The sequence below is a fragment of the Pezoporus flaviventris genome, unplaced genomic scaffold (assembly GCF_033815535.1).
Source record: "Pezoporus flaviventris isolate CSIRO_AGI_PZ_B2104156 unplaced genomic scaffold, CSIRO_AGI_Pfla_v1 ptg000105l, whole genome shotgun sequence".
Classification (NCBI taxonomy): Eukaryota; Metazoa; Chordata; class Aves; order Psittaciformes; family Psittacidae; genus Pezoporus; species Pezoporus flaviventris.
In genome coordinates, this window is record NW_026892653.1 from 1,244,069 (window position 1) to 1,259,224 (window position 15,156).

Genomic DNA, 15,156 nt, shown 5'->3' on the forward strand with positions numbered 1-15,156 from the left:
ACAACTGCAACGAGCTGAGCTATATCTGCTCCTCCATGGGTTAATTCCCTGACTTCTGCAGCCCTGGGTGGCAACGCTATGGCACAGCTGCCCCTCCAGCCCCGGAGCTCTACAGGGATGCAGGCATTTCCTTGTGGAGGAATTCGACAGATGCATGGTGCAGTCTTGCCAGCTTTCGACACCCGAGGATGTGCAACAATTATTCTGAGCTAAAATTAGTCACAGAGCACGTGATGTTCCTGGAAGAACGGTTGTGAGAGCACGAAGGAGGATGCAGAGCACCAAATCTGGATTTCCAGCAGGACTGAGGCAGCCGTGCCTGGCCACAGCATCTTCAATGCCCCTGAGGACCCATGTATGGGATCTGGGAGCAGTGCTGAGCTCCTTGGGGAGTCACTTCACCAGCATCATCCAGCCCATGGGCTGACCCAGCTGGCACCTGGCAGAGCCAGCACCAGGGATGCACAACCATGGGGAGCATGATGGGGATGTGGATGATCCCCCCCCACAGACAGAGACGGAAAACCACAGGGAATGCAGGGAACTGAGCATGGTTGTTTTTGTTTTGTACAGGTACAAGCCTTGCAGCACTGCTGTGGCATGTCTGGGGCTGCTGGAGCCACTGCCTGTGGGTTTGGAGTCTGCATCTCTTCAAACAGGGGCTGTGCTGCAGGGATGATCTGGACCAGGATGCCTGCGGGGCAGACAGTGAGGTGGGCATCAAATGCCCTGTGGTGCTGTGAGGGTGAGTGGCACACGGTACCCACAAAACCTTGCAAGATGGGCATGTCCAGCAGCCATGGTGCTGTGCAATATGGGTACATCCAGCACCCATGATGCTGAGCAAAGGGGGCACATCCAGCACCCATGATGCTGAGCAAGGAGGACGGCAGGCAGTGCCTGCAGCACTGTGCAAGGTGGGCATATACAGCCCCTGAAAGGCCATGCAGTGTGGTGGCAACTCATCCCCTCCCTGCTGCAGCTCCCCCAGCCTGAGGTTATGGGGTCTGTGGGGTGATGTGGCTGCTCACAGTTATTATCTGCCTGAGTTGGTCTTGGGTGCTCCCAGGTTTCCCAATTCATCTTGGATGGTGTGTTTGTTTTTTAATGCGCTCTAAGTGGAAACTCCTTCCCCCCCCTTCACTCACACACAACCCACCCAGACACGAGCATCAGAAACAAGCCCCAGCACAAGTCAAGCACCATGTCCCTGTCTGGAAGCTAGTAAAAAATGTATTACCTAAAAATATCTTTTCAAGAGGCGATTTAAAACCAGCAAAAAGTCTCTTGGCAAGAGGAAATGGAGATGAGGAATATTTCAGGGCTGAAGAAGCCCCTGGGACCATGCAGCCCTGTGAAAAATCTCAGATCTTGATACACAAATTGGACCTCTGCAGGAGGAGAAATGCCAAGGGGTGTTTGAACAGAGCTGCGCCTTCCGCCAGCGAGCAGAGAGCTGTGTGGGGCTCTGCATCCTCTGCCAGGGGGATGCTTGAGCCCCCCAAATGCCCATCTGCATCTGGATGTGTCCTGGAGGAGGGTTTTCTACCCCTAACACCCACCCCAGGCAGGTTCGTGGCTGGAGCCAGACCTCAGCCCCTGTCTGGCTCATCGCTGCTGAGCCATGGGATGCTCCCAGCCACTCTCCTGCAGCCACTGCGGTGAGGTGAGGACTTGTGCATGGGCTGGCTGGTCCAAAGGACGCAATGAGCCCTTTTCCCTGGCCTCAGGGAATGGCACCAACGTGAGTCACCAGCGCCAGGCCCTTGAGCAATTAAACCGAATGAGTAATCTTCAGTTAGAGAGCTGGAAGGGGGAGAAAATAATGATAGACGCCTCCTAATGAGGGTTCCTTGCAAGGAAAACTTCTGAATAAAGCCATTCATATGGATTAATTACTATGTTAATCATTGCTGTAGGGACTTGGAGCTTTCCACTCCCACTTGCAGCAGCCCCTCTTACTCCTGGGTAGGCACAGCCTTCATGGGGTGAATCCACCCTCTGTACCCACCGGGCGCAGACCCCATGGCTTTGCTTTGGCTTCCTCCTCCCTCAGCCTTTGGTGAGCCTGAGCCTCTTGTCCATGAGTGAAAATTAGGCCAAACCAGCAAGAAACGTCGAAGGTGATGGAGGTAAGGAAGAGCCACCAGGCACACCTCAGACACACACTTCCCCAACTGATTTGTACACTTAAGTGAAGGATTAGCTACCCAGACATGGGAAACCAGGAACCCATAAGACCCATGGGGGTAAAATCAGTGACCACCCTTGGAACATTTGTCTTTGCATTTGGGATTTTTCTGTGCAACCATCAAAGGCTGTGAATTAAAAAATGGGTGTGTTTTGGTGTGGAAAGAGGAGATTCCTGTAACAACAGGACTGCACACGGCGGAAGTGTTGGATACTGAAAACCTTGTGCTAAAACCCCTGAAAACGGGTGTTTTGGGGCAGTTTCCCACCCAGAGAGTCCCAGTGAGGACCAGGGACTGCAGGCACAGATTGAGGGTGTCTTGGGTCATTCCTGGGAGGGTTGGGGTCTCCGCAGGGCTGAGTGGGGCAGAGAGTGGCACAGTGCCGAAGCCCCATCCATGGTGCCAGGCAGAGCAGGGACATGCACTGACCGTTCTCCCTGTGCTGGAAGGAAGGCGAAAACTCTTTGGCAGTGATCCTGGCAATCCGCGCTTCCTCCTGAGCTTTCTGCGCCGCTGTCACAGCCGCCTCTGCCTTGGCCCTGGAGTGAGAGGTCCTGCAAGGCAACCAGAGAGACAAGGACCGCGTTAGGCAGCTTCCCTAGAAGACCAAGGCACGGAGAAGCACAAACTCCCCCCATGAAACCCCTTTGTTCCACTCACTGTGGCAGAGGAGCCACCACCAGTAGCTGGGGCTCATTGGGGAACTGGTGATGCTGCAACAACAACGTGTTTATGAGCTGCTTCTCAGCCTGCAAATCACCCAGGTTGTTTGGAAATAGGGGCAGGATGCTCTCCTGGGGATGCATCGACCCAAAACAGGCTGGTACCCTCCACACATCCCTGCCTGACAGACAATCTCTGTGTGCATCTCCCCGCAAACCCCTGGGCCTGAAGACCCGAATTTAAAGCTGTTGTTGGTTGCTTTTTAACGAAAAAAAAAAAGAAGAATTTGTTTGGGATGAAAAAGTGAACATTTCCACCCCCACCATGTTTTGCATGGAAGTAAATGCAAGTGTCACCAAGAGCAGAGGTAGGAGTGGGGTCTTGCCATCAGTACCACCTCTACCACCCCTTAACAGAGCTTGGCAGGGAGGCTGGACAAGACGATCTCCAGAGATCCCTCCAACCCTATGGATTCTGTGATTCAGTGGTTCTGTGGTTCTGTTACCAGGACATTGTATTTCATCTGGATATGTGACTGTCCCCTGCACTCACCCATTACCGGCAATTCCCCAGACGCTCATGTTGGACAATGTTCCATCACTCAGGATCTACACTCTCCTATCTGGCCCCTCTGCAGTGTTCCTGCAGACATCCTTTTTGAGGCTGGTTTGCCCCTTCCGCTTAGCTGAGCTATGGAGGCACTTTATAAACGCCTGTTCCTACCCACCCTTGTGCAGGCAGCGTTATAAATAGCTCCGCTGATTTCTTTTCCCTCCAAAATCAGGCCCTCCATCTCCTTTAATCATTCCTTTTCCTCTGCCACTCTCTGAATTCCCCCTAATATTTCGACATCTGCTCGGAGAGGAGTGCCATTTCTGACGAGCTCCTATAAATGGAAAATAGGGCTAGTAATGTGCCCGCCGTTGCACCGTGCAGCCCACAGGGATACGGAGCCGGGTGCGCGCGCGCCTGTGTGCTGTCACCCCTTTGAGCCCGGTCCCTGCTCCTGGAGCTGACCTGTCAACTGTTTTCAGGTGCTGACAAGTTGTCTTTGCTCTAATAAGTGCTTTATGTGTATAAATTGCCTGCTTTGGAGTAGCTGAGGGAGCAGAGACAACCTGTTCTCACAGAGCTATTGAAGGTGGCAGTGGGGCGGTGGTGATGCTGTTACAGGTCCTGCGGGTCCCCTGTGACAATTGCAACCCAAAATTGGGTTTAAACGCTTTTTATACCCACCCTGGGTCCAGCACTCACTCTGCTCAACACTCATGCAGGGCTGGAGGAGTGGACAAGCACGGTACAGCCCCATCCCCTGGCAGGTATCTCAGCTCAGCTCGTCCAGGAGGACCAGGGATGCTCAGTGCAGCAAACTGCTGGGAGAGGAGGCGTGAACTGCTCCTAATGTGCTCAGTGGGAACCACCCCAGTGCCACCTGAGGCTTAAAATTAAGATGCTGACTCTCCAAGGTTGTTGAAACCTTGGCTGGCATCTTCCACAGGAGCTTCTCGGTGGTCTGGATGTTGGCTCCCAAAGATCCTCCATCCATTTATCCCTCCACCGTCTCCTTGGACTGAAAACTGCTCAGGGAAGGGACTGTTCCGCCCATACTGCAGCACATTTATAGAGCAGGCTGCTGGTCCCTGCTGGCCTGATACAAAGGATTGATAACGTCTGAGAGCATCTGAACCAAACTCAGCAGGCAAGATTAAACAGTGCCTTCCTAAACTCCTCCTTGGAGATGCAGCTGGAGGCAGTTATCTGCCATTTCTTGACAGGGAAGGAGGCTGGAATCACTGAAAAGCAGCTTGTGCCACTTCCAAGGGGTCCTGGGGGCACACAAAGGTGTCTGCAGAGTGGGAGGTTATGCTGGTAAAGCATACATGTAGCCACTACCCAGGTCATGCTCCCCTCTCCAGCACTAATCACCTCCCATTTTCTTCACCAGAATGGGTCAAAATCACCACCCCTTGGGGATGAATGGATTTGCATCCCTGGCAAACTCACTCCAGAGACTTCTGGACCGATTCATCTCTGTGGACTGCAAGACCAGCCCAGGAAGAGCAGCAGCTTGGGGCTTCGGTGCAGAAAGTGTTAAAAATCAATCTCATTAATTAAGCCATCCCCAACCTGAAACGTACTCGATACCCACAGCGCGGATGTAATGCTGAGCGCTGCACAGAGTCACAGCAGGCTTAATTGTTTGTAATGCTCTCTAAGATGCTTGAAGGAGACGCGCCGTCGGAGTGAAAAGCAGAATTATGGTGATCTATACGTTGCATAATAAAAACCATAAGTATTCCCAAATAAATGCAAGTAATCCAGTTAGTGCTCGCATGACTTTGTCACATCCTAAATTTAACAGCTGTCTCCTCTATACATGCCTGCTGCTCACAGCCTGCGCTAAATCTTAATTCCCCAGTTAACTGCTTGAGTTTATTTCCTTGCAAAGTAGAAACCCCCTCAACACATAGATGGGGCTCAATCTAATCGCTCTTCTCCTGCCCTAAATCTTTGCTGGACTGAAAAGCCACCCTGGAAGCCACAAAACAAGGCTGGATCCTTCCCTACGGATTCATCACAGCTGGAGGAGGAGGCTGGGGATGCTTGGAGGTGGGAGGAATTAAACAGATCCTCTTGCATTGCTCCTTAGTTACCTCCTGTGGTGTCTTCCACCCTGTGATGAGCCCACTGGACAAATGGTGTTATTTGCAAGAGCACGGTGCTCCTATCATCTCATCTGAGCTGATAAAAGGTTGCACATCTGCTGGAAGATTCCTTCTACCACCACTGGATGAGCGAGGGAGAGGGAAAAACACATCCTGGGTTGTGGAGACAGCCAGAGCTCCCTGAGCATCGGCACTCCCAAGCACAAAGGGACTTCTGAGGATAGCTACAACCTCTACATCATGTTTTAGTGCACATCATCAGATTTTAGTGCACATCCAAGCTGATCCCGGGGTGGGCATTTTGGGATGGGGCTGGGAAGAGCCACAGTGAGGATGGCAAGGGGTGGTTTACAGATCTTGAGATGCAAGGGTCTGGTTTGGGTTGGGGCAAAGAGTCCACATTGGATCTGGCTTGGAATATGTTACTTATGGAGTTTTGCCAAGCTGACTCCTGGGAGGATGACCGGGCAAGTGGTCCAACTGGCAAGAAGAGCTGGCAGAGGAGGCAGGGAGAAAGAGCAACCAGATTCCTTTGCAGATCTCTTGTGATTTGGCCAGAACCGACAAGGGAAGGGATAATATCTTCGAATGGTTCATAATGCCAACTTTATCAGCTCCATCTAATCCACAAGAAGCTGGAATAACCTGATTTGCAAGGAAGAACTTGGCTTTTTAGGAATGCCAACAGCTACTGGCCTGGATTTGCTTGAGCAAGGAGCTGGCATGAGGGCTTCTGTTGCAAATCCAATGCTCAGGGCCGGTTTAGCCAAAAAAGGGTGAACTCTCAGCAAAATCTGTGGTACCTGATGGTTTCAGCAAAAACAGGAAGCAAAATTAGAACCAGACAAGGTTTGAGTGGTGATTTGGTTAATGAACTGCTTTGGTAGGGGGACAAGTGGGACAAACTGCTTAAAAACTAGGCTGGAAAACAGAATAAGTTTCCAGAACACCAGAAATGCCCCTGAACAGAGGTGGGTCTGTCTGTGAGTTGTAAATGTGACACCTGTAACTGTATGGATGGTAACTGCTGTCACAAGAAACCTGTTTTGTTTCTGAGTCTATCTCCTCTCTCGTGCAGTGATGGGCGAGCTGGAAGCAGATGAAGGATTTGCCATCTTTATTCCTTTCTTTCTTGCATTCCTGTGTGGAAAACACGCTCTTCCTCCTCAATAAAAAGCAGGTAGCAGACTCTGAGCAGAATTATGTTTTGGGCCAAAGGAAGGTATTTCCTGGATGCAGGGGGAAATCTGCATTGCTTGTGGTTTAAATGTGAAAAGGTGTCATTTGGGCAACATTTCTGGAAAAGAAGGTCTGTTTTCCAAAATTCAGCTTTTGCTGGGGGATTTATGTTCTTTTGCAAGCACATTGCTTGCTTCTGTGGTGCCCCTGAGAACTCAGAGCTTGGCTGAGGGATCCTCTCCTTGGTGGGATTTAGGCTTTCATACTTCCCTTCAGATAGGGAAGTATGAAAGTGCTGCTTTACTGTTGGGATCCTGCTGTGGGGATGAAGATCTCCAGCACTCCTCCATCCCATGCCAAGAGCTGAATAGAAACCTCCCCTGAACTCTCCAGATAGTTCCAACTCCTCAACAGGAGCACATCACAACAAGCACTAAACCCTTTGCTCAGTACTGACCTGATTTCAGCAGGACTGTTAGGTCTTAACCTGTTCTATACTGCCTCTACACCTATAATTCAACCCCCCTGCAAGGGAGCTCATAAAACCCCCAAGCTCCTGGTAACTACAAAGGGATCCACTGTCTTCTCCCTCTTTGTTTTCCATTTCTTAGCTCAGACGGAGGGGCAGAAGAGAGGGACAGACTGATCTAATTGTCCAGAGCTTAGAAATGAAGTAAGAAAGCTGAGATAGAAAGAAAATTACTAAAATTATTATTAAAGCCTTCTTCTGTTCAGCTTTTTAAACTCTTCCTACCATATAAGAGGAGAAAACCCTGCAGTCCCTATTTTTATGGCAAACCTGCCATGTGGTGTCTCCATTGGAGGCTTCACTTGAGCAGATGAGCGCTGCTGGCTCGTAGGCACTCACGAGTGGTGAGGATGGAGTTAACCAGCCAGTGAGCTCATCCTGGGACATAATGAACAGCCTCAAGTTTTCCTAAGGGGCCAGGCTGGCTCCATCCGATTCACTTTGTCTCTCAGGTCAATATGTAATCAGGCAGCTTTTTGTTTTGTATTTTTTAAAGGCATCTTTATCTTCCTATAGGAGGGTTTTCTGCCTCCATTACAGAGGTTCATGCATTTTTCAAATGGCAAAATTCAATTAAAACACACACTAGCTGCAAGAAAATACTACAGGAAAAATTCAGAGATAAATTTGCAGGGCATTTAAGACCCAGTGCTTTGCTCTTCCCTCCAAGTCCAGCTCTGTTTTACAGCACTGGCTGCTCAGGGGTGCACAGGAAAGCGCTGGGATGCACTTTGGGATGGCCAGATGAGGTGAGGAAAAGGAGCTTTTCAGTCCAACCACCCCATGTGCAAAACCCAGGCTTGCATGAGCGTGAATCCCTCAGCTGTGTTGACTCACCAGGGGTTATTTCATGTTCCCACTGACACAGCGGAGAGCAGGATCCAGCTCTAATTGCATCAAGCTGTGATGCACCACGAAACAAGAAGCAAAAGTCCCCAAGTGATCAATGCTGGTAACCAAACGCCAGAGCTGAAGGAAGGGAGGGAGGGAGGGATCTCTCCTGATACATCCCTCTCCCAAGGCTATCCGAACGCTCCGCACCCTGCAGTGAAGGACAGGCGCTTCCAGCTCCAAACCCTGCTGGCATAGGATCAATAGCTGCAACCAGCACCAGGGAGGGACTAGAGGTTCTGCCTACTTAGGGCAGTATCTCAAACCCTGCCTGCAAGCAGGGGAGGCTTGGCTAGACTTCATGCTCTCCTAGATGGGACAAATTGGGACTGAATTATTAATAAGAGCTGCTGCAGACTGTCTGGCTTCTACCTCTGTGGGAGCATCTCTGATTTAGGGTAGAGCTGCAGCACCCGTCCTGCCTCCCTTTGCTGCTGGCATGGCCTTTGGCTCTGCAGCTTTCATAGGGCACAGCATCCTGCATCCCAGCACCTTTCTGGCCCCAAAAGACCAGTGCAGTAAGCTGACTGCAAGGGCTGGCGTGACCCAAGGCTGGTTTCCGTCTAGACATTTCCCCCAGGGAGTGGGGAGATGGCAGCAATTAGCAACCTGTTTGTTATTTTCCCTATCTGGCATTTATTGCCCCGATAAAACCCACTTTTAATTCCATCTTGACTCTTTCCACAGCTCTCCTGGCTTAGTTGTTATTGCACTAGGCTTGCCTTGAGTGATTTGTGAAGGCAGTAATACAGTGCCGGTACTCAGGGGGTGGAATATTAGACACACCAACTAGCTATTTGTGCATAAATTCCCATTTACCTGCTTATTGCAAGCATATCTCCCTTGCCCGCTTCCTCTGTCTGCTTTCCCTCCACCCCCCCTACTGCTAGAATTCTTAATCAAGAGGAAAAAGCAGCTAATGTGACCTCTGACATGACGTAATGCAGCCAAAAAAGTCTGCTCTGGCTCTTTGCAGCCAGACAGAAAGCGGGTGCTGCGCATAGCAAAGAGAAAGCCTGGTTTCCCTGCACCCACAGCCAGGATTCCCAGGTCTGGATGGAGATTCTGGGATGGGAGGATGGACCACACCACTCTGTGTACCAGCAGGGAGAACACGGACTGGGAGGAAGAGTGGGAAACCTCTCATTGAAGAGACAGAGGGAAGGGTTTGGGGATGGCCGGGATGGCACAGGGCAGAGGGAATGGTTATTGCAGGCTCTGAAGTATTGCTCTGAAAGTCACATTTTTAGGAGTCACATTCAGAAAAGTTCTGAATTAAAAAAGAAAAAATGAAGTCAAACCTTTTAATCTTGAAAAAAAAAAAAATAAAATCCATTTGTCTGCTATTGCCCAAGAAAGCAAAATACAGAGAAGTATGGAAAATGTTATGGTCAAAACCCAAATCTGGGTTTTCCTGTCGTTTTATGCTGGGAAATTAATGGGAAAACATTCCCAAGCCAATTGGGAAACCTTGAGAAGAGCAGGCACCCATGGCCAAGGGGGGGTGAGGCAGTCACGAGGTTTCCAAAATCCATGGAAACAGGGATGGAGCCAGTTCCCATTTAGCTTGTTGCTCCAGGCACCTGTGCCAGATTCTTCTCTACCTTTGTATTTTTGGAGCTTACAAATGTAGAGCAAATTCACCAAGGCATCATTTCCTTGAAAATATCATGGTTTTCATCCAAATAAGGGGAAAACCGAATTATGCCAGGCTGTGTCCTGTCCTGTGCCTGGCCTTTAAGCAGGCAAAGTGACTACTGCTGAAGATCTGAATCACGACTTCGCAAGTAATGGTGCAAAGTCATGGTGACATAGGAGACAAGGATGGGCCACAGTCAAACGTCACATCCCCAAAACCCTGGGAGAAACATGGCCCAAAGCACAGCCAAAGCAAGGTGCATCGTGACCATCTTGGCTGCTCCCATCCTTGTGCTTCCCCTGGGACCCTGAGCTGGGTCTTTCCAGGTGGAGAAGGATGAGAGCAGCCTAAGGACCATAATGCTATGATCCTCTCCATCTTGCCTTGTTGCCGTCATCCCACATTGGTTATGGGGCTGCTCGGATTTGTTTATTTTATCCCTGTTGTTCCTAAACATAAAATGCCAGCCCTGGCACAAGAAAATCAAACCCCATCAACTTCAAAGAGCTGAACTAGGTGGAGCTGGTACCCAAAGGCACATCTGCCACTGTTTCAGGATGCTGCCAGCATCTCTCTCTGGCCACAGGATGCACAGAATAAGCAGAGCCAGGCAGACCCATACATTTCCCTCCTGCTGGGTTTCCTTCCCTTTAATTCTTTGCCCGCCAGCAAGGGCAAAGCTGATGGGTCTTTCACACCGGAGACAATGCGCAAGCTGCTCTGAGATGTTATTTGCAGCTCGCAAGAAAATCAACATCTGGAGAGGGAGTCTCATCTCCTGCCATCTGTCACTTGTAATGGAGCTAGGGAGGATGCAGGTGAGCGGTGTGGCCAGGCAGTAGCTGCCCACCCTGCTGCTTCAGTGCCTGCTAGCACAGACCATCATGTGGGAGATGGGCTTTGCTGTGGAAAAGGACAGCTTTGATGCCACTGTCCCAGCCTGACCGACCAAAGGAGATGGGTTTGGCCTCACTTAGGACCAGGCACTTTGGTGACTCAAACATGGCAGTGATGGGCAGCAATGGGGCAGGAAGCTGCTCCTGGGACACAGTCCCCTCTCCCAAGTCAGACTCAGAGGCATCAAAAGCGAGCTCCAGCTCCATGGATGGAGTTCATGCTTTTCTTATAAATCAGGAGCATTGCTGTCTTCTGGAAAGTGATGGGTGGTGATGAAAAACCTGCAGGAACCTGCTCAGAGCAGGGTTTGGGAAGAGCTAGCTTCAAGGAAGGGAAAGGAAAGAGCAGGGGGGATGCTGCCTGCTCTCCCACTGTCGTGTTTTGGTTGGGGCAGGTTTCCACGATTTCACTGGATAACTGCTATGTACACAACGGAAAATGCACATAAAGGGAATGTGAAATGTTAACGTCCCTCCTTTCATCTCCTGCTCTTGCAGAGTGCCAGCAGACAGCCCTCCCCGCACACATCCCAAAGGCACAACCACGCCACAAAGGCTCCTCTAACCCTGTGCAAAAAATAGCGCATTACAAACGAGCCTGCCACTTCCAGGCAGGAGGCAAAACAGGTTGGAAGGAACCACTGACAACCCTTGGAAAAGGAAAAAAAAGGAAAGGAGAAAAAGCCCAAGAAAACACAAGCGGAGGCACAAAATCTCTGAGGAACCCGGGCAGGGCTGCATCATCCTCACACTGCAGATCTGTACCCTCTGTATTCAGTGCAAACACAGAGCAGCAGAAAAGCCCTACATCAATGCTGCATTCGGGTGGAGGTTTTTAGATGCACAACAGACCAAGTTAGAGCTCCCCAAGCAGCCATAACTCAGCCTGCTTGGACATGTGTAGCACTGAGTTTGGCTGCACATGCTGCTGACTGTAATGACTTCAGGCTGGATCCTGCATTCTGGTTGCATCACCCTGTCTCCGGGCAAGGCTGGCTCCAAAGGTGGTACTGCCAAAACCCTTGTGAGCCCATCCCAGCTTGTTAGGTTGGGGAAACACCAGGGGTTTGGTGGGAAGCTTGATGGTGGTGGGTCTGGATTGTTGGTTTGGTTAACATTGCCCATCCCCTTGGATTTATCGAGGAGAGGAGGGTATAGACGCAATCGGGACATGAACATCCCCAGTCCAGCCACAAACCTGGAGCATCCTTTGTGGGATGGGTGAAGGAAGTTAGGAAAAGCCTGGCTCGGTGTGGACACTGGGTACCTCCTCCTGCCATGACCCTCCCCAGGCTGCAGGTTAAAAGGTGGAGGATTTGGTGGACCATCAGCATCCCAATCTTAGCCTCCATCACTAGAAGGGTCCCCAAACCAGCCCATTCCTCCTTGTTTTTCACACTGACTTCCTTGCTTGGCTGATGCCACACACAGGATAAAGATTGGGGTGGGAACCTCAGTGCCAAAGGGGCAAAATGAAGCACGGAGAAACTCAGCCAGGTCATGGGCAAAGGGAGCAAAGGAAGCCTCTGGTCTGCCCTCTGGGAACCCCCCACATCCCTTTGAAGAGCCATCGGCATTGCCTGGCTGTTTGGGAATTACTGGGGCCTATTCCCTACAGCCAAAGGAAAAGTGCTCAGAATAAGAGAATTTGGGAGTTCAGATGAAAAACTTCAGATGAGGCAGGCAATGGCAGGCAAGCAAAACACATCAATTTAATTTCAGTTTCATTTTGATGCCTAAGAAAGAAGGAGTAAAAACAAATTCTAAAGCAAAACACAACAGAACCGCAAGGAAAAGTCTTTTTCTCCCTTCCTGACCCTTCGCCCTGTTCGGGTTTTGGCTGAAACACCCTGGAAGTTTCCAAGTTTTGGTCACCTCAAGCAAAACAGACATTTGGCAAAAGAACTTTCCAGGCAACGTTTTTTCTGCTGCTGGAGCCACAAAGGCCTGAAAGAGGCAGAGTAACATTGAGCTCATTGTCCTCCTTTCCCCTGGTGATGGGCTGATGGAGAGGGATGATCCATGGTATATCCTGGCCAGTCACTGTTTTAAACAGCCAGCACCCAACAGAAAAACCCACCCCAGTTGGGACCAAACTGCGAAAACCCAACCCACATCCAGACCCAATGACAAACTCGTTTAACTGAACTTGGTATTGTAGTTCCAGCACAGCCTGGACTCAGGCAAAGACGTGGAGCTGAAATGGCCTCAGGAGCACTGATGGATGCTCTCCAAGCTGTCAGAGGAGAGGTGGTTGGCCTCTAGCCTTGCCGTCTGGGACCTTGCTGCCTCCAGCCCTGTGGGGTGATGTGACAGCAGTCTAAGGGATGTGTTAAAATGGTCTGCTCCTCTGAGGGACGGAAAACCAACCTCTAGGGCCCCAAGAGATGTTTGGAAACCAAATACATCCATGTCTTGCTCCAGACACCCAGGATGAGGCTGATTCCCTGCCTGAGTGAGATGCTGGTGATGGGCATCACTTTGTGCACCTCTTGCCACAGTCAATCTCACCACGATGGACCCAGTGATAACGGGAATGCTCTCCTCTGCTGTAAGGTGCAACTGGCCACCAAAGTAGCTGGTTGGAGACAGCCGTGTGCTGGACACAGCTGCATCAACTCCATCCAAGGCTATGGCATCCAGCTACCCACCAAGATCCCTCAGGAATGATGAGAAAATGTCGAGCCAGAGCAAAAATGCTCCTTACAGAAAGCATGTGGCAGACAGCACTCCTTTAACCCCATTGCTTAACACCATCCTGGAAGATGCTGAGTGGGTACAAGGACCCTGCTTAGCTGTGCCCCAAACCCGTGGTACCACCACCCCTTGGTGCAGCCAGCTGAGCAGAGTTGGGTTGGATGTAGACCTACACAGCAATCTCAGCTGCTAACAGTACCCACCAAATCAGCCCTAATAAAAGCAACATGAAATGCTAAAATGCTGCAGAAAGACGTTCTGTGCCAGGCTGCTGTCACCATTCTCTATAGCTCTGGTCCCCATGGGGAAGGATGGAAGGGACAAGAGTGTTTGGTGATATTTATTGTTGTGTTGAGCGCTGCCTGGGGCTGACGTGGTCCTCTGGTGCACATCACCCGGTCCTCTGCACCCAGTGGATGCAGACAGGAAGGAGAAGGGCTGGTGGTGCCCTGGGCAGCCAGACAGAGGTGGGCAGACCCGTCTGCAGTGTGAGCTGGCCACAGCCCTGATGGATGTGGAGGGGGAAAGAAATATATATCATCCTGTTGCCACAGCAACGAGCAGCTCCTGCCTGCCTCAAACTTCAGAACCCACCCAAAGGAACCTCTTTCCTCATCCCTCATCCCTGCTGCCTGCATGGGCTTTTGCTCCCTGTCACCTGAGGGGTTTTGAGCACCAGGAGCCTAAAAGCCAGCCAGCACCCCCAAATAATCCACTCCTCAAGACGGGAGACCATGCATGAGCTGCTGGGTCTGCAGCACGGTTTGCCTGCTCAGCCCCACTCCCTGCACCCAGTCTGATCCTCACCTATGGCTGCTGCTCATCCCAGCGTACCCCAAGCACCCTGTAGGGTCCCCTGGATGGGATGCTGCTGCTGGAGACCTGCTGGGGCAGTGGGTGCACTTGCTGGTCTCCAAACGCTGATGTGCCCTGAGGCAAGCAGGCAGCGCTGGGTTTGCAGGTCCATCCCACTTAAGCAGCCAGCAGCACAACAGGGGAAGGGACCCGGAGCCTGGCTCTGCCAGGAGAGAATCTGGGCTTTTAATTATTTATGCTTCACTTCCGTGCTATGGTGATGAGAGACAGAGCAGACAGAGAGAGACATCCACATAACGGAGAGAAGGCTGCAGCCTGGTTCCCCAGGGAGGCCATTTATCCGACTCAGGTTTGCTGACCAGCCCCTGTGCCAGTTCGGCCCCTTACCTCTCCCCTTGCAAAAGTGCCTCATCCCTGGCTCTTGTCTCTGCCACTGCTTTTCTGGAGAGTTTATTCCCAGGACCACAGGGGTGGGAAGAGCTGTCACCCGCCATGGCTGTTTGACATTCCCAAGGGATCTTGCTGTGTTGGATGGGGACAGGCTGTGCTGCCTGACAGTGGGGTGGCTGTGGGACAGCTCTAGTGACAGTGGTGTCCAGCTTTGAGCCCACAAACCTGTTTCTCCTCCATAAGGCAGCCCAACCCCAAGGAACTGCTGCTCAGGGTTCATGGTGGCATCACCGAGCCATTGAGGCTTACAAGGATGCTTCATGGCAGGGTATCCACTGATCCAGCCTTGCTTGGGTTCACTGACCCAGCAGGTTTTGCTTTGGGGATGGATACTAGACATGCTTTAATTGAGCAGAATGAGTTTAGCAAAGCTAAAATGCATTTCTCCCTTCTGCCATGAAGGTCCATGAACAGGAGCTGGTGCTGCTTGTAAGGAGTCTACCCATCTACCATTGGGGGGCACCCAGCCCATCTCCCATGTGAGCTGCTCCTGAGGCTGAACCAGGAGAACAACAGTCCTCAAATGACATGCCATGTG

At 51.1% G+C, this 15,156-nt stretch overlaps 1 protein-coding gene across 1 annotated transcript in view; it reads right to left on the minus strand.

Annotated features, from left to right (window-relative positions):
- The window catches only part of JPH3 (junctophilin 3), a 57,128-nt gene that overhangs the window by 17,354 nt on the left and 24,618 nt on the right, over positions 1–15,156 (minus strand). The window contains exon 3 of the mRNA XM_061477330.1: positions 2,622–2,746. Coding sequence (XP_061333314.1) covers positions 2,622–2,746 — 125 coding nt within the window. The remainder of the gene's footprint in view (positions 1–2,621; positions 2,747–15,156) is intronic.